We start from the raw sequence: 25685 nt of genomic DNA on the forward strand, positions 1-25685 counted from the left end.
TAACAGTTAATAAGACTCCTAAATATATTCTCACTCCTGCAGATTCACTGTATAACATGTTAAGTTAAATGCAGTGCTGCTCCCCAAGGTCCTGGCTCAGTGCACTCTCTCACTGGTCCATTAGCCTCTCCTACAGTTCGAGTCAATAAAGTACTAAAATGAAGGGAATTTTTATGTATACAGCGTAATACGTTTATGGAAGTGCAACAGATTGATAAGTGTTTTTCAAAGGTAAGTGGTTAAACTACCAAGTAAGTGATAATATAGTACAGTAATACAATACAAAGATACTGTAAATTCACTGGATAATGACTGATAACAATTAAAATTACGTATATGAAAAAGTAATGTGCCAATTTCAAAACAATCTTATGTGCCAGAGTTAAAAAGAATTCGGGAATAAATTTACTTGTAATTAATTTCTATTCAGTTTTACAACTTTTCTTAGAATGTATTATTGCCAATGGAGATTTAATTGTTTGTTAAATACATCCTGTTATGATGTACTGTAAAGGTATTGCTTAAAATACAGTACCCAAGACTATATTTCACGACTCATTGAAACTGTGAATGTACAGTACATAAATGAATCAATCTTCAGAATTTGAGTTAAAGGCTCTTGCACTGTATTACTAAATCCTATTAAATTATACAAGCACCATAATTAAAATCAGATAATTGGGTTTACTGTAATTATACTATATCATCATTTTAGACAAGAGTAACATTAAATGAAGGGATGAATGTTAAATCGAAGATCAAAAGATTGACCCAAGTTAAACAAACCTCCTTTCCTCAGCTAACCGTATCATTTGCCTCGCTTCGTCGTCTTTTTCTTTGATCTTAGCTGATAGCCGCTTGCATTCTGATCTTAATTTCACAAGCTGAAATAAATAAGACTTTTTAATAATGCCACTTGTGTCCTGTACTGAAATAATTGATACTAATTCACTGGTCACTGATGCATCCTATTATGGCTATTATTCTACAGTACTCTGTATATTGTAATATCTAACATCTGAAACATGTGAATTAATTATAAAAACAATTACTGTTCTTCTGATTTGCTTAATTTTTGCACATAAGATGAGATTTAATACCTGTACACATATACAGTAAGTGCCCAGAGGAACAGTTTGAGAATGATGTTTTTCATAGCAGAGAATGATACACCTTAATGTTCATTGAACCTTTTCTATTTTTAATTTATTTTTGCTCTTATTTTTTTTTACTCCTAGGCCCCGTTGTGGGTCAATGACCTGTGCCCGGGTGGGCTATTCCCTGTAGAGGGGAAAAAAAAATAAAAAAATAAGTGAAAGGCACCACTGAATGACTGTTTAACTCCTCTACTGTGTGATATATCTGTGCTGAAAGTTTCTCCTTTAAATATCCCCAAAGAGAGTTGTAAGATACAGAGAGATTCAGTTTTCCTGACAGTCGCATTACGAATGCTGACAAAGTAACAGTTATCATTATCAACTCGCATATATCAGTTGTTGGTTAGAGCTTGTAAGGAAAAAATATTGGATATAAATGACAATGAGGGTAAAAACAAAAAAGCAACACATGGACTTTTGAATTTGATATGGGGTTTCATCCCTTTAATAAATAAATAAATAAATAAATAATCTGAGAAGTCACAAATCTGTTAGAAGAATTATGCAAATTATTTATTGATCAGAAACTTTACTCGACATTAAATTTTTTTACAATTTATATGAAAGCCACAACTTTGGTAAATAATGTACCTTAAAACCTCCCAAAATAGATTATCATTAAACTTTTGCTTCAATACTACAGGTACAACTCCTCCCCGACTTACGACGGGGTTAGGGACCAAAATTCAGGCCGTAAGTCGAAAATGCTTAAATAATACATAGAAAATCTAAAATGGGTGTCTCTTTTTCTTCTCAGCACCACAAAACTCTCACTTTTAAGCTTGCCAGCCATTTTAAAGTGAATTACAAACGAAAATTTTGTCAGTGCACAGCGCAATGACTGATGTTGGGTCTCGAAAATACGTAATTTGACAAAATTTTGGTATGACTGAGGCGGTCGTATGTCCGGGTGGTCGTAAGTCGAGTAGGTCGTAAGTCGGGGAGGAGCTGTACTGTATTTATATTAAACTTCAAACTGGCACCTAACTTCATATACGAAGTTATTCTTTGGTTAACCAGCATTCACAAAATATGCTTTTGCTGTTACAGTATATTATTCACTAATTAGAATTTTTTTTCCCAAAACCACATCTAAATCCCATTTAACATACAGTAGCTAATAGAAGAACATGTTCTGGATGTGCCCTGGGCAAAGTTTCTTCACGTCCCCAGACTTCCGGCCAGTCACCTCATGTGCATGTCATACAGGTACTAATTTGCTTAATTTTAGTGTCCTTTTATGATTTACAAGTGGCACCCCCTTATAATTGTGAGTGAAAAGCAGGCATAAAGTGACAAGAGTGCATATGTAATAAAAAATAAATCTATACCATAAGCGGTGAAAAAATGTTTTTAATTCAAAGCACTTCGTCGCTATTGTGTCCAAATTTCATTTTCATAAGGGTATCTGAAATAGTACCCTTACAAATATCATATTTGACATGTGCAAGAAAATGAACATATAAACGAAGCAACCACTAAGTATCCCCCCCTTGTATGCACTTCACCCAGAATATGAAGAAGTAATAGGGTGTGTGTGTGTGTCATAAATAACACTGTACTGTATTAAAATATAAATGCTACCATGATTTTTATAGTAATTACAGTGGGGTGGGGTATGCTATAACGAATCTAATTGGTTCTGGAACCTTGTTCGTTATAGCATTCGTTCGTTATAGGATTAATCCGTTCGAGGCCCCCAAATACAACCACTTAACAATGAAATATATAATATAAAATTGAAAATTTTTTAAAAAAGTGCATACATATGCATCTAAACCCCTGAAATAAAGAATATCATTAATACTTGTAATAAAAAACAAATTAGTAAAAAAAAAAATTTTTTTTTTTAAAATAATGTTCGTTGTAGGAGTTTCGTTCGTTATAGCATTCTCAATTTTATAGGTAAAACCATTTGTTATAGGAATATTCGTAGTAGGATCCGTTCGTTATAGCATACCCCACTGTACTTTATACCATACATACAAACATATACTACCCCTAAGCCCAAATACATTAACACTTGTTACAATTAATTGCTTTCAAACAATCAACTCCCATCTTTTATATGTTTTCCTATGGGATCATTAATTTCTATTCAAATGTTTCCACAAAACATGATATTTACTTATTCAAAATGCACTTATTATGTTAACCAAGCAATAATTGTATTTTTCATCAGCCCATTTTTATTACTGATTAGATACAGTACCACATTCTTGATTCCAAAATTCCTAATCTGGAAAATAATTCACATAATGGATAAAAAATGATAGTTAATAAACTCTGCCTCACAAGAAATAGATAAAAGGCTGTACAATACCATATATAAACTTTCCATCTGGTCTGTCATTAAATTATCTACAGTACTTATTTATTAAAAACCAAGTGTGTGACGTGCACACAGATGAACAAGCATTGGTAACACGATATGACCTGTCCATACCTAAGACAAGAGGCACACTAATTACTATTTATTACTGGTATACAGTATTGTAAAATCTATCAACCCTACATTGGCTACATACCTCAGTCTCAGCTTCACGTAAGCATTCTGCCAGAGCATTCTTTTCTTCAGCCATGAAATCTGCCATCTCTCGGCCATCATTCTCTAAATCTTGAACTTGTTGCAGGAGCGTCTTCTGAGCTGCAACGCTCTTGTCCAAGTCCTGTTAGAAAATTTTAGCATAAATATTTTAATGGGAAATTTATTAGTCCTTTTGTGAAGTTCTCTACACTATTTGAATTTCTAGCCTCTTCAGTGAAGTGTGAACTGATCATATTAATCTAAAAAAGAAGAAGTAATTCATGCACAATTCCCCATTACCAGCGAATGCAGTATAATTTCATGACCACAGGTTATTAACATTATACAGTCAGTGGAGGTCTCTCGAAGACAAATTTAACATACTGTACTGTACGCTACTTCAACAAAACCAAAATATCCATCTGGTTGATTCCTGTTGCTTCATACACTCTACCATCACCATGAAAAGTGCATCCTTCCACAAAATTCATTTGAAACTGTGTTCTCTGATCATTCATGCACAATGCTGCTATGTGAATGTCCATCCACTCATTTTAAAAACATACAGTACATTATAGCATCTTACCCTTTTGTACTTTAAAGCAAATTCTTCATATTGGTTGAGCCTTTCCTGCATTTGTACATGTATATCTGCTGAATGATGTAGTTGAGATTCCAACTCCATTAAGCTGTCACCTCTGCTGTTGAATTCTGAAAAGAGATAAGTTTACCTTTAAGAGCACTGTTAAGTCTACAAACAAATACTTTCAATTCTTCCTGTACTGAGCACAAAAGAGAATATAAATACTGTACGTACACAACAGTACTACACACAAAGTTATATGTACAGTATGTACAGTACTACAGATTCCAGTGAGGAATATTTATTTTTTTTTACTAATTGCTTTATTTAACATGAATTTAATAAAAACAATAACATATTACTGTACCTAGTCTGTTCTTTCTTCAAGAATGATCAAATGATACGCAAAACAAGTTATCCTGATCAGAGGCTCCTGTATACTGTACTGTATACATACTGAACTCCACCAGCGGAAATCGAACATTTAATTCACTCAAGGGAGTCAGTAGCGCTACTATGGAGTTAAAACTGACCAATTTAATTTAGCACTGACCATCTCTCACACCTAAGATCTGCTCAGTAACTTTTTACCATCTCACCTAGAAACACATGAAGCATGGTGATTTCAGGAATTTTATACCTATCATATAAATGTACACATCCATTATAACATACTGTACTAAACTCCACCAGCAGCTTTTCCCTTTATGTACTACTGTACTACATTTTCTTTCCCAGGGGGGACAGTCTGTCTTTCCACTACAGTACTATGGTTCCTTATACTTCACTACTGTACATTCTCTTCACATTTCTATAATCCATCTTCCTCTCTACCAACCTCAAACTATCTTTAATAACTTCATATCTCTAATCTTCTGTTATCCCACATCTCTCATATACAGAGCTTCAATATAGCTCATGTCCTCCCATCTACTAATATCACATGCAGCCCTCATATAATTCACTTCAACTTAATACAGTCAAAATCTGTCACCTTCAACCCTTCACTTGCATTGTTCAAGGTCAGGAAGATAATGCTGCCTCAGTTTTTACTTTACATTTTCTTTCATAATCCTCTTCAAAGATATATTCGTCTTCCTCTCTTACACCACCTTTGCTCTATTTCTCCCCCTATTGTGCCTTCCTTGCAGCCTAGTGTTTAATTTTTCTTCTTATAATTCTATATTAAAATATTAGGTATCCTTACCACACTTATAAATACTGCACCTGTATTAAAAAAGGACATTTCTGAAACAATACTTTGTAAAAAAAAAAGTAGTTGAGGATTGGATACAGTATGTGTATGTGTGTATATATATATACATATATATATACATATATATATATATATATATATATATATATATATATATATATATATATATATATATATATATATATATATATATATATATATATATATATATATATATATATATATATATATATATTATATTAATAATGTTATTGATAAGTACTGTATTCCATTAATTCTTACCATGTTCGACTCCTTCCATAGAGATCAGCATATCTTTAACTCGTTGTGAAGTTCTATCTAACTCGCCTTGAACTTCCTCTTTCTCCAAGCGTTCTTCCTCCAGTCTTGCCTTCATCTTTTCCATCTCCTCGCGAATACCTTCCATCTCTTCAAGGCGGGATCTAGCCCGGGAGTGTTCAGTCTGGAGGCGGGTGTGTTCCTCAGTGAGTCGCCGCACGTGTTCTGGGAGTTCCCCATCACCAAGGCGCCACGCCAGCTCAACCTATTGATTCACACAAGAGGGGTTGACAGGTGTGTGCTGTGACTCATACACCTTCTGAACATGTTAATAAAATTGAGAGAGCGAGAGCGAGAGCGAGAGCGAGAGCGAGAGAGAGAGAGAGAGAGAGAGAGAGAGAGAGAGAGAGTGTGTGTGTGTGTGTTAGTTGTTTTAGTCAAAAGGACAAATTTTTTATTAAATTTTCAGCCACATTATACCCTACATTTATCATGACATTGCACTAAACCTCACCTGGACTTCAACATGTCGTCTGTCTGGCAGGTCTTCTGGTGTCTTCATCTCTCTTATAATTGAAACATGTGGCCTCGTCTCTGCTGCGTCCTCAGGATCTTCCTCAGTACCAACAGAGTTTTGTCGTGACAAAGCTCTCAGAGCAGACACAAGATCTCCACCTGTCAGTGAAGTTTGTACACCAGTTTCCATGCATATGATTGTTCTTTCTTTGCGTGCATTAAAAGTTGTTGAGGTAGACTTAGCTTCACGATGGATGGTACGAGGACTTCGTGACCTACCGAGGCCTGTTAAGGATGACGAGGGCATACTTGATGTCATAACAGAGGCGCGTCCTCGAGTTACACTGCTGCTAGTTTCTGATTTACCCACTGACTTAGTACGTCTTAAGGAGGGTCGTGCTGCCTCTTCTTCTGCAGCCATCTGTTCCCGCCACCTCGCACTCATTTCACGGGCTTTTCGCCTGGGTAATGTGGCATACATATCCAGAGTATTTTTAGTATCTTTTGATAATTTGTCCTTGCAATCATCTTTGGTGTCACCACTCTCTTTTGTCTTCCTACGTCTACCCAATGTCCCATATTTTTCAGCAACTTCTTCCTTCTCAGATTTATTTTCTTTCTTTTTTCGACCTATTGTATTAAATTTAGAATCAGTATCTTGATTATTATCTTTGGCATCTGGTTTTTTCTTACGTCCAAAAAAGCTACTCTTACTATCTTCTGTGTGATCCTTGATGCGAGTATGACCATAGGTTTTATCAGAGTCCCGTTTGAAGGTAGAATCCTGCATTCGTGCACAATGCTTTCGTTCTGCAGTCGTACTTCCACTTCGCCCTGAACCTCTTGGCGTTTTCTTGTCTTCACCTTTGGTTTTATCTACTCCACGTGGAGTTGTGCGCATGGCTGTTGCCCTTGGGGTACTTCCCCTACTGTTATCACTTCTTGGAGATGATGTAGCACTTTTGCGCCTTCTTTCTGGTGTGCGGGGAGAGTCCGTAGATGTGCGGGGTGAACTACGACCTGATGATCCACGAGGGGAGGTGGGAGAGGTCCGAGTAGGGGTTCCCGAGACTCTTGTTGCATCTCTGTTGGAAGGACGAGTGGGCGTGGTTTTTGTAGGAGTTGGGCTACTTGCATTAGAAACATCCGGTGGGGAAGAAGAATCACTGAAAGGTACAGCCACCACGGTGTCAAAGGTATCAGTTCGGGAGGACAGTGTGCTGTCATCCAGAGAATTATTAGAAATAACAGATGAAGTAAGAGATACATGGCTAAGAGATCCAGGCCCACTAGACATTATCATACTAGCTTCCTCAAGGGCTTCAGCTTCCACCTCTTCCTTCACAGCATCTAGTGGCAACCTTAAAGCTTCATCATGGTAGGTGATTAATAGGTTTGCTGTGGGAGTGGGACCAGTTGGAGACAGTAGATCTGATGAAGTGGCATCACAATTATTACCAGATGATGATGAACCATGGGAGAGCATCTGATCCATTGTGGATGGTCGTAAATTCACTTCCTCTACTTGCCTGAGTTCATGACTGAATCCTACATCCTCATCCTCATCCCCTGGAAGGATAAGCACAAAGTTAATATTATTATCATAGACACCTTGTAATTAACATAAATCTGGGATTAGAAGATAACAATCATAGAAGATGATAATTATAACTATGAATAATTTTATAATAGCAAATGTTCTCCCATGCCATAAAATAAACTTTTGATTGTTGTTGGGCTGAAGCCCCACAGGTAGAACCTCTTACCCCAATAAATCCTATAAATAAAAAAATGCTTTTACATACTGTGCTGTTGGAGCCTATAAATTAGTTAACCATTACTACTGGCACAGTACGGTCTATATTGGATACCTTGGTCATGTAATTAGGGTTGAGGGGATAATAGCAGAAATATTAATGGGCAAACTTGAGGGTAGGAAGGCCAGGGGAAAACAGAGACTGGGTTGGATGAATTAAATTAAAAACTGGGTCCCCTGAGAGATGCAAAATCTCAGAGGATCGGTAAAAACAGCCCAAAAGCATTTAGAGTGAAGGACTATGATCACCAACCAACAAATACTGTATGAGGATGGTACTTTTGATTGATTGATATTGGATTGACTTACCAACAAACACCTCAGACTCAGCGAGGTCATCGAGGGCAGGTAAGGAGGTGGCAGGAGCCAAGCGGATCAGGTTGTCTGCGGAGCGTGGACGAAGGAGCGTTGTGCCCCCTGCCCCGCTCACCACCACACTCTCCCCCAGCATTACTCACCTAGCATCGCCTTCTGCAACAACATAATAATCATTACTCACAGGTCAGGAAAAAGCTGCATGTCACACCCTGGGTCGAAAACTAAGAAAACTTGCAACTTTTCTCATACTGAAATGTCAAATATGGTTGAAATTAGCTGATATTCAAGTTCATCCAATGTCTTAGTGACAAAATGCTGCATCAAATATCAGTTATTGAGTGAACATTGCAGACTTAGGTGCTGGTGGATAAGGAAAAATTATAATTAATTATGGTTGACAAGTGTGGTACACCGTATAAAAAAAAAGCTGCCTTCTTCAATACAGTACACATCTGCATTATTGACTTAGGCAGTAAATTGGAGATTTCAGAAAAAAAAATATTGCAAAAACTCATGTAAAAGAAATCGTGAAACAAAACGAGAAATATGTCTTGGAAATACTGTAATGTACCTATACATTCAGTGGTGGAAAAAATTCTTAATATCAGCCAACACAGTACAATAATGTATAAAATCAATATTAATAGGTGGGACAGAAGAAAGTTACATAGTACATATGGACATACAGGCCAGGGTCAGTTATTCAGTTAGGAAATAGCTATTTTGAATACCAGTACAGTACTGTACTGGTATAGTATACTTTGATTTATGATAACTATAGTAATTAATTTACACATTTATTCCTAACTTAATCTAATATATCTTAACCTAACCTATCTTAAACTTAACCTAACCCAGGTTAGGTTAGGTTAATGGATGATAGTGTAAATACTGTATCTCGGTAGACCGTATACTATAGTAGCACCGTACTTTGTGTAGCCAACATCTTAACAGAATTAAGACCTACGGTACACAAAAGATGCCTTATTTTCACTCTGGTTTTCTATATTTCGCCAAAACAAAATTTTCCCTTTTTAATTAATTTCAAATGTGTCCATGTTTTCATAATGCTTCTGGTTGGGTGAAAGGTTGAGGCTAGTTGTGACTAATAAGTGTGGTGGTGGTGGTCAAGAGAGCTGGTCGTGTGAGAGGTAAGGGAGAAATAGTGAGAGGTAAGGGAGAAATAGTGAGAGGTAAGGGAGAAATGGTGAGAGGTAAGGGAGAAATAGTGAGAGTTAAGGGAGAAATAGTGAGAGGTAAGGGAGAAATAGTGAGAGTTAAGGGAGAAATAGTAAGGGAGAAAGTGAGGTAAGGAGGTGGTGAGAGGTAAGGGAGAAATAGTGAGAGGTAAGGGAGAAATAGTGAGAGGTAAGGGAGAAATGGTGAGAGGTAAGGGAGAAATAGTGAGAGTTAAGGGAGAAATAGTGAGAGGTAAGGGAGAAATAGTGAGAGTTAAGGGAGAAATAGTCCTCACTAGGTGGCGGAAATTCCAGGTGGTGACGGCCAAGGTCGTATGGTGGCCGTGCGTGGGAACCCTTCTCTCCATCCTACACTGTTTCCTTCACTGCTATTCTAAGTCATAATACACAACCAAACACGCAAGTATACTGCTGACAGGGCTGAAAAATGGACACAACGGCCACTGCCACACGCTCCATGTGTCTGTCTTTACTATATAACTGTGTCGGTAATCACATATTTCCAATTAATTTCTCTCAGGGATGGCCGCTGGTCTTATCTACTATGAAAGGGCTGGTCTAGTGACTTGTATAAACTGTCAAGCCGTCACGAGAACCAGTCACACAATAACAACTAATCCTTGTCACAGTAGCCAGTACCTTAGCTATAGAAAAAAGAATTACATTCACACGAACAAGTACTACAACAACGTCAAATACAAAAATACAACCTCAACAGCGAGTCGCGTATTAACAACAAATATTACATTCATAGCTGCGGACACGACAGTTAAAGCAACAGCAAGTGCCCCAGCGGTAGTTAGTACCTTTCCTAGTGTTCGCTAACTACCACAATGACGTCGTTGAGAGGGTGGACAGGAATAGTTCATGGGTCACATCAAGAAGCACAAGGACTTCTTGGTAAAGGCTTGCCTCTTACGCCCCACCAGACTCCTCACAGCCTCTAACACTACTTAACCACCATTAATCCTTTTGTTCCTATCTCGAGCTAAGTGGAGACTTATAAGCTCATGTAATTAAAGATAACATAATGCTAGAGGGCTCCTCCTCCTCACTCTCCCTCACACGTCAATCATGGTCTATTTTTTCTTCAGACGTCTATCATACTTTATTTTCCTCGCGTCAATCACCTTATTATTTGTATTTATTTATTTACCTTTTTTTTACTGGGATTAGCCCACCCGAGCACAGGTCACTGACCCACGTTAAGGCCTGGGGGTAATAATAATAATAATAATAATAATAATAATAATAATAATAATAATAATAATAATAATAATAATAATTAATAATAATAATAATAATATTTATAATCAATACAATTTATAAAAATAAAAATAATGATAATAATACTAAATACATACAAAAATGATAATAAAAAGATAGTGAGAAACAATATATATATTTTGTGTTGTCACAGTAAGAGAAACAATAGAGACCCTGCAATTGTGTGTAAATGAGGCAGAAAGTCAGATCAGCAACCTGGGACTTGGTCACAATTTTCGTGGTGCCATATGGCAGCAGGGTCTACCATTAGACAACACAAAGCTTCCAATATCTTCCCAGGCGGTACAGGTTGACAATCCCTTATCCGAAATCCTTGGGGCCAGAGGCATTTCGGAATTTTTCGGTTTTCAGAATGGTTAGTTTGTTTTTTAATGTGTATTAGCCCACCCGGACATAGATCACTGACCCACATTAGGGCCTGGGGGGCGAAAATATAATAAAAAATTATAATAATAATAATAATAATAATAATAATAATAATAATAATAATAATAATAATAATAATAATAATAATAATAATAATAATTCATAGGTCTAGATCGTGTTTCTCACTTGATCTTTTTTTCATTCTTGCATTTCTTTATTATTATTATTATTTAATTATTACAGTATTATTGTTATTATTATTAAATCTATTATTATATTTTATTATTATTAGTATTATTATTATTATTATTTTATTTTGGTGTATTTTTATTAAATTTTTTATTTACTATGAATAATTATTATAATTATTATTACTATTACATTTTCGCCCCCAGGTCCTCATGTGGGTCAGTGATCTATGCCTGGGTGGGCTAATACACATTAAAAAAATGCCCCCAAAAAAAACTTTCGGTTATCAGAGCTTTTCGGTTTTCGGATAAAGGGTTGTCAACCTGTAGTAACTCCCTGTTTGATAGCTGCCTACTACTTTTAATATCTAATGTATTTATGTTATGCATGATCCTATATATTCGGCTATATTTTTTTTTAAACGTTACTGAGAATATTTAAAACGGATTCGTAAAATAATAATACAAATTCTACAGGTATTGTAAAAATCATATAATCATTGCATTATTTTATTTTATATTATATTTCAAAACATTAGTCCTGAAGCTGTAATACATGAAGTTATTATAAAAAGATCTAAACCAGATTTTTTGCTAAAGGTAGCATCGATTTCCAGAGACGTATTTTTGCATGGCGCCAATACTCTCGCCCTTGACCTGCATGGCGGTGTAGCCCTCACGAATGTAGTGTATAAGCGCTCGAGTCTGCTGACGAGACGAATTAAACTAATGAATGAAGAAATAATAAGGTGGACAGAGCGAAGGACAGATGCCAAGAAATACGAGAGGTCGGCGTAACACTAGGCTACTCATACAATACACTATATTATGGTTTTTATAATTACGTTTTCCATATGACCGTGGTTTACTAGGATAAAACTTGCGGTATAGTTACTATTACGCTCAGCACTGCACCATGTTGGTAAACATGACAGTGTAAGATATTTTCTCATCACAGTATTACAAAAACAGAACCTTCATATGCACTATTACACCACACCGAATCAACTTTACCATTGACTGAAAAACTACAGATGCACCACAACACCTCTGACCACCGCAACTGATATATTCTTACCGAGAAACATAACGCAAAACTTTTACACACAACAATGACGTATATCTGCAGGACTCAAAACTCTGCAGACTACGGTACACCACAACCTACAAAAGAGGCTACAGAACTACCCTCCTTCAATGACTGGAGTAGATCAACCGAGCCAAACTGTTCACACACAATCAGGAACATCTCGCATACAAGTTACACCCAAGGGAACTCATAGTGCCATCAAGGAAATTCAGGTCCAAGAACCAGGCACTTGTGAAGCCAAGGCAATACAGTATTCCCAGTGTGTAATGAAGCCCCTCCTGTAACTTGCACCAGTCGGCTGCCACCACGGGTTCCTTACCACGCAGGTCAACATCAACCACAGCAGCATACACTCATCTCTCTCCACAATGTGCACGGAATCCATATTTGTCGTTCCTCCAGAGCCAACAGCCGGCCAGTCAGATACCGTGTTAGAGCCTCCTCCTCCTCCCGCCCACCACGGGGGGAGGAGGTTGGGTAAGAGTTTGTTGTCACGGAGAGCACCTGGACAACACCTGCGCTGCCGCCATAACATACAACTGAGACAGAACTAATATAATGCCGCTTCAACTCACTTTCAAACGAAACAAAAAACAAATACACATAACCGTAGTAAGTCTGAAGTGAGAATTAAAAACAATACGTAAAATATAGAAATAGTAGTGTATAGAATTATTTATTACGTTAATCCGTAAAACACTGGTGGAGAACTAACGAACACACAAAGCTACATTATATACACGAACAAAATAATATCTGTGTACACTGGGTCCGATTCTCCTCTAAATGATCACTACACCTATGTCACCACCACCATGAACCACGCCACACACTGTTCCCAAGACTAATCAATTTTCTTCTGAATGTGCATATAATGAAAATACTTACTAGTGACAAAACGAGAAATGTCACAAGTAAGAGATATATGGAATTTTACAATATCCATCGTCTGTGGTGTCACATTGTTTCGTGTGAAATAAGCACAATCTGTTTTGATGTGTGTACATGGCCAAGCTACTGTACAGTGACTGAAGGTAACCAGCCCCTGCGTACAGTCACGGCTGATGACGACTTTGCGACAGTGACTATTTGGGATACTTAAGGAGGCAACACCGAGGATGATGACCACACACTATACACTTTAAGGGATGACATAAGTAAGCACTAATGGCCGTACAGTGTATACACTACACGACGATAAAGGAAAGTGGTGACAGCCACTCACGATCCACCATAGCAGATGTTATGTGTATGCACTGTGGTAGAGACGACCATCCACCACACACACCAACATGTAGTGAGGTTGCGGGGCCAGGAAGGCGAAGCAGGTGAGGTGTGCGGGTGGTACGAGGCCAGCCAGTCTTGGCCCTACCATGATGGTCATGACGCAGTGCGGGGCTACGACTCGCCCCCACAACACCACCAGCGGGAGGGGTGATGATCGATTATCGTCTATATGGCAGGAAAGAAAGAGCCTCCCCGGTGTTGGCGTGACGAGGGGCGCCACTCATTACCTCCGTGGAGCTGAGGGCCAGGGGGAGGGTCACCACAACACGCCAAGTAAGGAGAGAATAATATTTATGCTTGGAATCAACATTATGTTCACGGGACCACAGGTCTTCGAGAAACAACGAGAACACAAAAAAGGCTAAAAATTTATTGCGACAAAAATGGAGAATTCGATCTGTTGACGAGACAAAGATGTACACAGTTCAGGAACGAACTTAGCTACAGCCCCAAAACACATAACCACTATATAATAACACAAAGATTAAAACACAAAACACGCTGCACGGCACAAAATGACCATAACAACCTACCGTACTGGTCCAGGGGCGATGTGTCTTACATTTGATGGTAAAAAGTTGCAACGTCGAAAGTTCCTGTTGTAATGGCGGTGAGAAAGCTCAGCGGCAGGACCCTTAGTCGCCAGCCCGAGAAGGACGGCGCCGTGTGTGTCACACCGTCACCACGAGGCCCTCCTTAACACACACTTATCACCACCACGAGGCCCTCCTTAACACACACTCAACACCACCACGAGGCCCTCCTTAACACACACTCAACACCACCATGAGGCCCTCCTTAACACACACTTATCACCACCACGAGGCCCTCCTTAACACACACTTATCACCACCACGAGGCCTTCCTTAACACACACTCAACACCACCACGAGGCCCTCTTTAACACACACTTATCACCACCACGAGGCCCTCCTTAACACACACTTATCACCACCACGAGGCCTTCCTCAACACACACACCACCGCCACGAGACCTCACCACCACCGCCGCCACTCAGAGAGGTTATCAAGATACAGCTCACCAGCAGGTTAGAAGTGACACCTCCTTGACCTGGTGCGGTTGTGTTGATGGTAAGCAGCGCTCGCTATCATCTATATTAGGTTTAAGAGGAGTTACCTTCATCGGTCCAGTTTGGTGGTGATTTATGCTTTTTTCTTACCCTGGCCTTCATGACCGCAATTTTCCACACCACACCCCGACACTTTACAACTTATCACCACAGCGCACCACGCCCAGCCACACTATAACGCGGCTCCACACCAGGCCATTGCTCGAGTATAATTATTGGGAGAGAGTAGCTCACCTAACACGTGCTGTAGATCAACTGTGTGAAGTAGGCGGCTCAATGGATAACATAAGGCCTTGCTGATGACACACTCGGCTGAACCTCTGATTGTAGGCCTACAATGTGACCTCACCCGGCCCCTCCCTTCCCTCCTCACTCACGAAGTTTGGGTAAAAATCTGCAGATATTTATATCGTCACATCAGTATATTGTCACTTAAAATTTCTTCAAATAAACAAGAAATTATAACAGAGGTTGTGAGAGAAGCAGACGTACAGGGAGATGGGCAGCACACGGGAGGGGTTGTAGCAGGGGAAAGAATGACGCCATAACCTCAGCGGGACAATAAGGCGGCACTGAACAGGAGCATCACTTTCATCGCTTGTTCAGGAGACGAATAACAAGAAACAGACCGACCATAGAGCTGGTGGTGCCCTTAGACCAGTGTGTCGCCCGAGACATACATCGCCTCCACCGTGGAAAATTTCCACTAACACCCACACCCTAGTAAACACAATTCCCTTCCACTCACCGAAGCTCATAGGGACAGGAGGAGGGCGCGTGTTAGGAAGAAGTGACACCTGAAACAAAAACAGAGACGGTAAGAGACGATATCAGGACATAGCTGAAGAAATGACCACCGTGACACGATTTGAATTGAAACAGTTTATTTAGCCAGAAAAACACAGATAGAGAGTGGATAATAATAACAATATTAACATGGCTGAGCCAGTTGAGAACCTGAGCTCTCTTTTGGGCACCTGATAATTATATACTATACATTTATCTCAAGGAAGTATTATGTAACATTTATTATCATCTGGTTTAAAGTTGTGTGTGAGGACAGGGAGATAACACAGGAAAAAACAAAATTCCTAAAACCATTTACCCCCCAGAAAAATTTTCCTCACGGTGTTCTGTACTAAACCAGGGCAGAGTTAAGTGGGTGATGACGTCACGCTATGCTCACCAGATAATATTGTTCCCTCTTTCTATATAGTTAATTCTGAAGTGTTTACAGCTTACTGCCTTCTATGGGCTCAGCCTACTCACGTAATACCCCCCAAATTATGTACAATTCTTATACACACGTGACGCGTAAAGTTGTGACTGAGTGCTTCATACCCTAGTGACCTACTCACTGTGTAACATGGGACAGTCGTCACAGACACTGCCTGAGATCCGCGTCCTACCTCAATATATCTACTGTAGCTTTACGGCTTGACGGGTCCAGCGCCACCCTGATTCTGTCGTTTCTAAACTTTCGCCAACCGAATCACTTAATGATATGATAGGACTCAAATTAATAAGGGAATGCATTCATTAACCGTTTATTTACACAAGGAGGGGGGGTGTACGTGGGTGTACTGGTGGCGGCAGAGGGGTAGGCTGTCTCCCTGCCCTCACAGCTACACCCTCAGCCCCGCCTTCCTAATGTGTCCTCCAGCCCTCTCCGCCACGCCCCCACCCACACCAACCACCACCACTACCACCACTCGTTTCAACACCTACACACTGATACAACACATTTCATTTTATTCGTTCAAATATCCGGCGGAGTAATACTTTGTAAACATCAGGATCAACAAAATACACACACAGGGATTAAGAATGATGCATTACGTAAGAGACTACAGTTAACGGGTAAGGAGGCACTACTTAGCTGTTCTGAGGCAAAACTTAACTTCTGTCACCACAACAACTATCATTCCTACTTGACGACCAGCAAATAATAACTTAGATAAAAAACAAAAAGAAATTCAGGTGAAGTATTACTATCATACCTAAAGAAAAAGGTGTAATACAATTCAAATATTTACTCGAGCTGAATGAGGAGTAATATTTTTTTAAACTTAACAAATACTAAATAAAGGTGGAGTTCTTCAGGGTGGAGTCATGTTACTTGTGTTATTCATATGTCTGGTGGATATTATAATGACAAGAAGAGAGCAGGGCAAGCGTTAAGGCTCCCCCTCTGGTTAGTCGATAAAGATCTCGCTGGCGTGGACGACGAACATGATGCTCTGTAAAGTCTACGAGTATTAATCACCCGAGACTGTACAGAGAATACAACAGGTACAATACAGTACATAAAACACACAGGAGAAAAACAGAAAACAGATAACGTTATGGTTGTATAAATCGGACTTGACAACGAGATTATCCTGGAAACGGGTGCATTCGCTGCCGACCCAACGATAAGTGCATCGTAAAACCTAAGAAAACCAAACCAGACAATAGGAATGCTGCCACGAAGATGAAGCTCTTCCAGGCTCAACACCCACACCACCTTTGTCTTCACAACAAAATATTTTCAAAGTAAACTCCATAAGAAGTATTCTTATGTGGATGTGTCCCCGAGTCTGGTGCGACTAATCCTAGGCAACAGGAGGGTTTCCTCGTGTAAGCAATTCAGGTGACAAGAACTGTCAAAGACATTTAAGGTCTGTTACAACTTGCTTGATTAAAACATGCGTAATGTTTAAGGGTGTGAAAAGTATGGCCGTAGAGACTTCATCTATTCTAGTGTGAGTGGCAGCTGCCAGGGTGATAACCTGCACAAAAAACCAGTGTGGAGCCTCGGCGCCTGGTGCCCGTCACGGTGTGGGGCTGGCGACGGCAGGGTGATGTGAGGTGGTGGTGCCTGGCCAACACTGCTGGCTGCCGGTCACTGTGAGCTTACACACTTGGCTGTGTGAACCTGGTACTACCAGCGGTCACTGGGACGTGTCACCTAACACGTTACCTGCTGGTGTTAGAGGTAGTTAACCCAATAATTAACGGTAAAGTTTAACTGGCCCATGGCTAAGCATGCTGCTCACGTTCCTGGCTAACTGTTCCTGCTACACTGACCCACCTGCTCCCTCCGCCCGTCATGTGCCTTCCAGGTCAAGTTTCCGACGACGTAACCAAGAACACTCGGGCCAGACACCAGACAAGCATGGGGTAGACTCAAGATAACCACGAGGGAAAAATCCCGGCGAGGCAGTGTTTGACCTTGGCTCCACCGACCAATATATGACACAAACGGCAGCCAGAAAACTTTCCGCCAATGAGGAAAATGGCGGCGAAAACCAAATACATTTGAAGTTCCATTTTATAATAATCGCAATGCAGAAAAACTCACACACACACACACACACACACACAGTATAATGGTATACTTTAACTCAATTTATATAGTTACATTTTAGTTTGATTTTTTCCAAAGCCCTGCAGACCGACAGTCATCAGGCGTATACACACATAAGCCGAACAATCAAGTAATCACCCGCGATAAAGTTAGCATCTGGCTGAGGAAAAAAGAAGGTTAACTAAGCTGAAGACGTCAGTGATGCTCTAAAATTTGCTTTCCTAACCCAACCTACCATATAAAACTAAACTTCGAATCAAACAGGAAACATGAGACGTCACAAAATCCCAAGTTTATATCATGCTAGAGAAGTGTTGGGGCGACACTCACTCTCAGACCATCATTCACACAATATTTCTGAAACGACACAACACTCATTGACGGCGGACACTGAAGCCTTGTTAGATACTGAAACATTGTCGGACACTGAAGCCTTGTAGTATGACCATCCAATCAGGGCTAGACTTAAATATCTTCCCTAAGAGACAAGAGCCTGCAGACAATGATGACCACCACCACCACCACCACCACAGAAGGTTATAATAATACGTCAAGAGAATACACAGCAGGTATGTATAGTGTGTGTGTGTGTGTGTGTGTGTAGGTGTGTGTAGGTGTGTGTGTGTGTGTGTGTAGGTGTGTAGGTGTGTGTGTGTGTGTGTGTGTGCCAGACATTTATATTCGACGAAAAAGTGTTGGCCAAATATCTCTTTTTAGTGTTGGGTCTCCGTCAGTTCCCACGGTACAGTACTCCACCTAGGCAGGAAACAAGCGTCTCTTTCTTAAAACATAACATTCAGACTATATCATTCTGTTTTTATTCCAATGTGAACGTCAACTGGAAAATGACTACAGTATATCTATGATCCCCTCAAAACACACACACACACACACACACACACACACACACACACACACACACCCCAACTAGGCAACAAGTGTGTGGCCAAAACTGGTAACCTAACATACAAACCGTCATTGTGTAAGAAAAGTGGTAGGAACAAATAACACCTAGATTTTGTGAATTGTATATTGCCGTAAGTATATCATCCCTCAGTGGCTGGTGTGGAGTAGCAGCCAACACAACTCAAACACACTAGGAGCGGCGTCTCTGTGGAGGGAGGGAGGGAGGGAGGGAGGGAGGGAAAGAATGAGGGAGTGGACATTAATTTTCATTTTACAGACTTCCACACATTCCCGTAAACCTGTGGAAGAGTTGTGGAGAAGACACGGAAGCTCACCTGCCGATATGTACAGGTGACCGGGAGAAGGTTGGAACTATCGTGTTGTATTACCTGTACTATACAACTGAAGTTAGACGTACAGTACAACTAAGCTTTAACATGACCTGCTATTTCTCTCTACTTCATTAAGACACCTTAGCGAGCAATGGCACAGCTGCCTACACGTCTGCTGCCTGGCGCTCCGGGAACTTCATCCACACGAAATACAAATCACAAGATCTGTGTGGGAAGGAATAAAATAAATACAAATTCCCTTCCAACTTTAAATTACGAATATAAATTACCAGGACAATACTATCATCGCTGTAGTGGAACATGTGTGTGCTGTCTCTTAACCATGAGAAACAGGACTAAAAACCTCTGGGAAGAATTCAGCCAATTTCCAGTCGAATGAGACCGCGAGATGTGTCACCCCAACCTGCAGCGAGGCTAGAGTCAGGTGTAACACAAGCTCATGATATTAAAATATAAATACAAACCCACAAATACTTTCCCCCAGCCAACTAAAACTTAAAAAAAAAAATCACTTCAAGTTTTACGTATTTTTCATCGGCTATCAATACTCTGCTCGCTGAGTATGTCTCGTTATCAAGGTTAGGTTAGGTTATAGGAGAGAATGACGTGTCTCCTTTACCCGTCACACAAGGGCCACGACCCCTCCAAAAATCGTGTAAGCGGAACTATCTTGACTTGTACACCACACAACCATGTATGTACACCTTTTTTTAGACGAAGTGGCGAGCAATTTCGTTGATGAGTTGATTATACGGACGATGTGACATAATAATAATAATAATAATAATAATAAGCTTGGGGGAAGAGGAGGTGGCTGGGGGGAAGAGGAGGTGGCTGGGGGGAAGAGGAGGTGGCTGGGGGGAAGAGGAGGTGGCTGGGGGGAAGAGGAGGTGGCTGGGGGAAGCCAAAACAGAGGGGAGAGGAGGAGGCTAAGGAGCATAAAAAAAAGAGTAACACAAGTCAAACTGAAAACAGAAATAATCAACAAAATTCCCTGAACACTGCGACTATTGTTCACTCTTATCAACTAACACATAGAGGCCTGAAATTTCGAAACTGTACTTGTGTTCCCGTGTTAACGAGGTCTAAACGGCAGGACGGTCGGGTGGGTGGATGGATAACTAACATGTCTTTCCCCTGATGAGTTAGCCTGAGTTCGGAAATAATAAGACCCAACAGAAAACTGATTCTCCCTCCCCAGCTCATTTCACCTGATGATTAACTACCCTTACACTACCTGGAATTAAGTCTGGTTCGGTTAGACCATCATTTGGTTGGTTAGTTTCCAGGTGAAATAAGATGGGAAAGGGGGGGGCGAATCTTCAGGTGACCCCAGAAAGATAATATGAGAAAAGTAATTTACACCGAGTGAAAGCAGTAATAACACCCCCGGGCTCTACCCACAGTGAGAACGATGGGCTGAGGAACCAAGGGAGGGAGGAGAGAGACTTGCCACACTCACGGGTAAACACCACCAGAGGCAGACAACCACGAATGCTGTCTGCCTCACCACCAAAAATAACGTCGAATTTAACCACCAGAATTTCCTGTCATCTTGGGGAACGGTGATGGAGGGGGTGGGGGGGTGTTCTGGGCCCACAACGAAGGCCATTATTTACGTGACCGCGTGAGGCATGAGAGGGGAGGAGGGGTTATCCGTAAACACGCGCACAACCCCACTGCCGCCTTCCTTATTGCTCCCTGCCACACACCCTTACCGGCAACCCCTCCCAATTTTCCCACATTAACTCCCCTCCTACAACCCCCCCTTCCGTCTCACCTTCACCCCCTCCCCCCATCTTTCCCTTTCCCACACTATCAGCAGTAGCTATGGTCTCAAACTGTCAACCTACTGGGAAACACTGACCAAGATAAAACGCACATTGAAACACAAACCGACGTGCTTGTTGGGGTTGTCTTGTCCAGGAAGTTGAGGCGTAAAATTGCTTCCTGTGGACAGAACAACTGATGTAGCCTGTCAACGTCTCAAGAACGCTGACAGCTGGAAATACAAAACAAAACACTCAATATTTATAAAAAGGACCGATTGAGCTGAACAGATTCTTGATAAATTAGACTAATATCACACACCATGCACATACCAGTTGTCTTGAAGATGGTACTGTACATTATCTGAATTAACCGCACCTCTAGCAGTCCGATTTGGAGATGAATAGCATGATACGGGAGTTCTTCCGCCACCTGCCTCGCACCCATAACCGGAAGTAAGCTCGGGACTGTGGATGTGGACTGTCTCCTAAATTATCCTTCTGGTGTCAACACAACATATAGTTCACACAATCAAAACTCACCAATAATTCACTTTAGCAATCAACTACCTGAGTGACTGGTAGAACAGGTCACTTATTAATATGTATGTGACGTCAAGTTCCCTCTTGCAACTTCCAGTGAGGGACAGCTTGATGTACACACAAAACCATAACACTATTTTGTAGCGACTCTCCCTCACCTCCCAGCCATCAAGTTACGTTATCAACAACACTTCATACACCTGCTGAAGACTCCAATACTCTTGGCTTACTCAGGCACACGAGAGGCAGCCACTATTCATACAAGCTGACTAGAAACAAAAAACGAACGGCATCAGGAGGACTGTGTCAACAAGCACACACTGCCAGAGGGAGGGAGGGAAGGAGTGAGAACTGAGGAAAACACCACAGGAGGGAAAAACAGACCAAGTGAAGAGATAAACTCCTTCAAACTTATTGCAACTGATGATTAAACACCCTAACGCTTCCTGGTGGGGTTTAGGCCGTTAGATTAGATTAAGTTGCGCTACATTAGGTTATCGTTAGGGTGTTTAATCATCAGGTGAAATAAAATTGGGCGTCCTTGATCGTCACGTGATCCGGAAAAACAATAGTTCACTGGTAATTCTGTGATGAGCTGGGGAGGGAAACTACATACTTACATAAGAGAACACACCGCCTATACTTATCTCACGGTAGACCCACACCGCCATGCCTCTTCCCTGGTTATCAGAGGAGAAAGTTACAGTTGAAGCAAAAATAAACAGTTTACTAACGTGCTGTTATATCTCTCACACTAAGACAGCAATGGGTGCCTGAACATTTGTGATTCAACACACACACGGGAAAATAAACGTCCCAGCCAAAACTCTACGCTCGAGCAACTACATTTTACCCGTTTTATATCATTAAATGACAAAATAATAGTAATGATTCTATATTAAATATAGTTACTGTGAGACAATTAATTAATGGCGGAGGTTTTAGTGTTGTATTGGGATAATGATTCCCTTACATATACTGTGTATTTAGGACAGAATTAATAACTAATATATATTTATTTTTATCTACAGAGCCAAGGTCATTGTTTAGTTTTGGTCGTCTGAATATATTAAATACGACTAAACATTTTAATAGTCAGAGTTGCGGGACTTCTAGTGAATGAGACACTGTTCAGAGAGCTGCTGTGGTGGTCATAAGCTGAAGGTCTTATTCTGGAGCTGTGTGTGTGACGCCGAAGTAGTTGTAGTAAGAGTGAGGTTGTCTGGTGACGAGTGTTATGGTAGGTGACGTGAGTAAGGTGAGAACCCCCAAGAGATGGTGGCCGTGGGAATCCTACCTCTCACCCCTTAACCCTACAGGCCTTTACCCAAACCAAGAGGGTCACCGTGGTTTCCTTGAGGTCGCCCTGGGCTGTGTAGGGTAGGTAGCCATGTGGTCACCTGACAGGGGTTTGCGGCTCTTCTTCAACTCCCTCGGTTTGTGTCATTTTCTGTTTGTGTTTGGTTTTGTTTGTTGAGAATTGAAGGGGACACACACACACACACACACACACACACACACACACACACACACACACACACACACACACACACACACAGTAAGATGGGGTTACCGGTTCTTTCAGGCAACAACATGAGAAAGGATTATTTAAGGTCACTCATGGGCTCTGGTTATGAAAACTCTGGGAATGTGAGAAATGGACTGTAAAACTATCAGGTATTTATCACCAACATGATCGAATATCACAGCATGTGGGGTCGTGATACATGATATTTGTATGTAATTTTCTCTCTCTCTCTCTCGTGTGTGTGTGTGTGTGTGTGTGTGTGTGTGCATCACTATTTTACCACCACATGTGTCCCGCCACTCCTCACCAAGTTGATCTCTCACATGGAGGGAAAACTATCCTAACCAAACTAGGGAGACCAATCTTCTCCACTACACTAAACTCTAGCTTACTACTTACCACAACAGGATCATGGACACCTTCTTCAAATTCTTAATCTGAAAAGAATAAAAAAAATAAATATTAAAAAAGATATACACACACACACACACACACACACACACACACACACACACACACACACACACACACACACACACACACACACACACACACACACACACACACACACACACACACACACACACACACACACACACACACACACACACACACACACACACACACACACACACACACACACACACACACACACACACACACACACACACACACACACACACACACACACACACACACACACACAGGCTTGACAGTGAGTATATCAGGGCTCACTAGCGGGTGTGACCGTTGAACACTCATAACCGCCCAATGCCATCCTGTCGTTGCCGCCTCCACACACCCACTCACCACTACCACCCACCCACCCACCACAACAATCACGGTGGTGGCTAGTTGACAACCTCCACATGATCCCAGCACCCTCCTCGATAAATCCTGTCTTGTACAATGGTTAAGTCTACCCGTGTAAAAATCATCACCAAAGCCAAAGTGGAACAATTTTTAACATATACAGATCACCTGAAGAACCTCCACCCAAGATTATTTCACCTATTGATTGGCCACCTTAACACTAATTGGTGGGTTAAGTTAGGTTAGTGTTAAGGAGGGGGAGTGTGAAGGAAGGGGAAAAGGTAGGATGGTAAAGAGGGAGGAAAGGGAGGAAGGGAAGGAAGGAGGAAGGGAAGGAAGGAGGAAGGGAAGGAGGGAGGAAGGGAAGGAAGGAGGAAAGGGAGGAAGGGAAGGAGGGAGGAAAGGGAGGAGGGAGGAAGGAGGAAAAGGGTAGGTGGGAAGGAGGGAGGAAAGGGAAAGGTGGGAAGGAGGGAGGAAAAGGGATGAGAGAGAGAGGAGTAGGAAGGGAAGGGGACTACCAATATCCGCATCACTTAAAGTACCACAACAACACGACCGGGAACAATGATGAACAGGTATATAACTGATTAGTGTGGCACGTCTTGTTCCTACCGCACCCGGAGGCCGCAAGTTCCGCAACCCCCCTACCCCTCTTCATTGTACTAAAACGACACATGTACTCTTCATATCTCAAGAAATATCTCCTGATTATATTGTGGCAGTGTGTGTGTCTCATCGTCTGTCTGCATAAGCGACCTTCAAGCCACCGCGGTCATTCACGCCACAGTAGAGTATATTAAGGGGAGTTACTGTATGGTATCGAGTTACTGTATGGTATCTACTGTATGGTATCGAGTTACTGTATGGTATCTTGACGAGGAACGGATGGCTTGGTATTTAGTTAGTAATAAAATAAATAAATACCGATTGGTGCCTCTAATGTTTTTGTTTTGCTTTTGATGGGCGGAGGGGGTGAAGATGGGAAGAGGGAGAGGAGTGAAGATGGAAAGAGGGAGGGGGGTGAAGATGGGAAGAGGGGGTGAAGATGGGAAGAGGGAGGAGGGTGAAGATGGGAAGAGGGAGGGGGTGAAGATGGGAAGACGGAGGGAGGGTGAAGATGGGAAGAGGGAGGGGTGAAGATGAGAAGAGGGGAGGGGGTAAAGATGTAAAGAGGGAGGGGGGTGAAGATGGGAAGAGGGAAGGGGGGGTGAAGATGGGAAGAGGGAGGGGGAAAGTTGAATAATATAAGACAGTTGTATAGTACAGTATATAGGTGTATGACGTAAGGTTTTAGTCATTAGGTTAGGTTAGGTTAGGTTAGGGTGATTAATCATTTAGGCGAAGTTAGCTGTAGTGGATATTCTTCAGGTGATCCACTACTTTAATAGATCTTCCAGGTGGCTTATTTCTATACCCAAGCATATATGTTGTGTGTGCTTGTACGGTGATGCTGTGTAGCCGTTAGAAAACAACTAATTACACAGAGTTACTACACCACTTTATC

General features: G+C 41.1%; 1 protein-coding gene across 7 annotated transcripts in view; it reads right to left on the reverse strand.

Moving 5' to 3' along the window:
• The window catches only part of LOC121871000 (rootletin-like), a 103160-nt gene that overhangs the window by 16536 nt on the left and 60939 nt on the right, over nt 1–25685 (reverse strand). For 3 of the 7 annotated variants that reach the window (XM_042373026.1, XM_042373022.1, XM_042373024.1), the window contains 7 exons: nt 23768–23805; nt 8404–8565; nt 6277–7847; nt 5766–6027; nt 4271–4395; nt 3686–3826; nt 787–884 (listed from right to left, as the gene is read on the reverse strand). In XM_042373026.1, the coding sequence (XP_042228960.1) occupies nt 787–884; nt 3686–3826; nt 4271–4395; nt 5766–6027; nt 6277–7847; nt 8404–8545 (2339 nt within the window). In that variant the 5' untranslated portion in view covers nt 8546–8565; nt 23768–23805. Of the gene's footprint in view, nt 1–786; nt 885–3685; nt 3827–4270; nt 4396–5765; nt 6028–6276; nt 7848–8403; nt 8566–13767; nt 13862–15668; nt 15718–23767; nt 23806–25685 lie in introns of those variants that run through there. The other 4 variants (XM_042373023.1, XM_042373025.1, XM_042373028.1 and 1 more) reach the window with 3 other exon arrangements.

This window comes from Homarus americanus, unplaced genomic scaffold, assembly GCF_018991925.1.
Source record: "Homarus americanus isolate GMGI-L3 unplaced genomic scaffold, GMGI_Hamer_2.0 scaffold52512, whole genome shotgun sequence".
NCBI lineage: Eukaryota > Metazoa > Arthropoda > Malacostraca > Decapoda > Nephropidae > Homarus > Homarus americanus.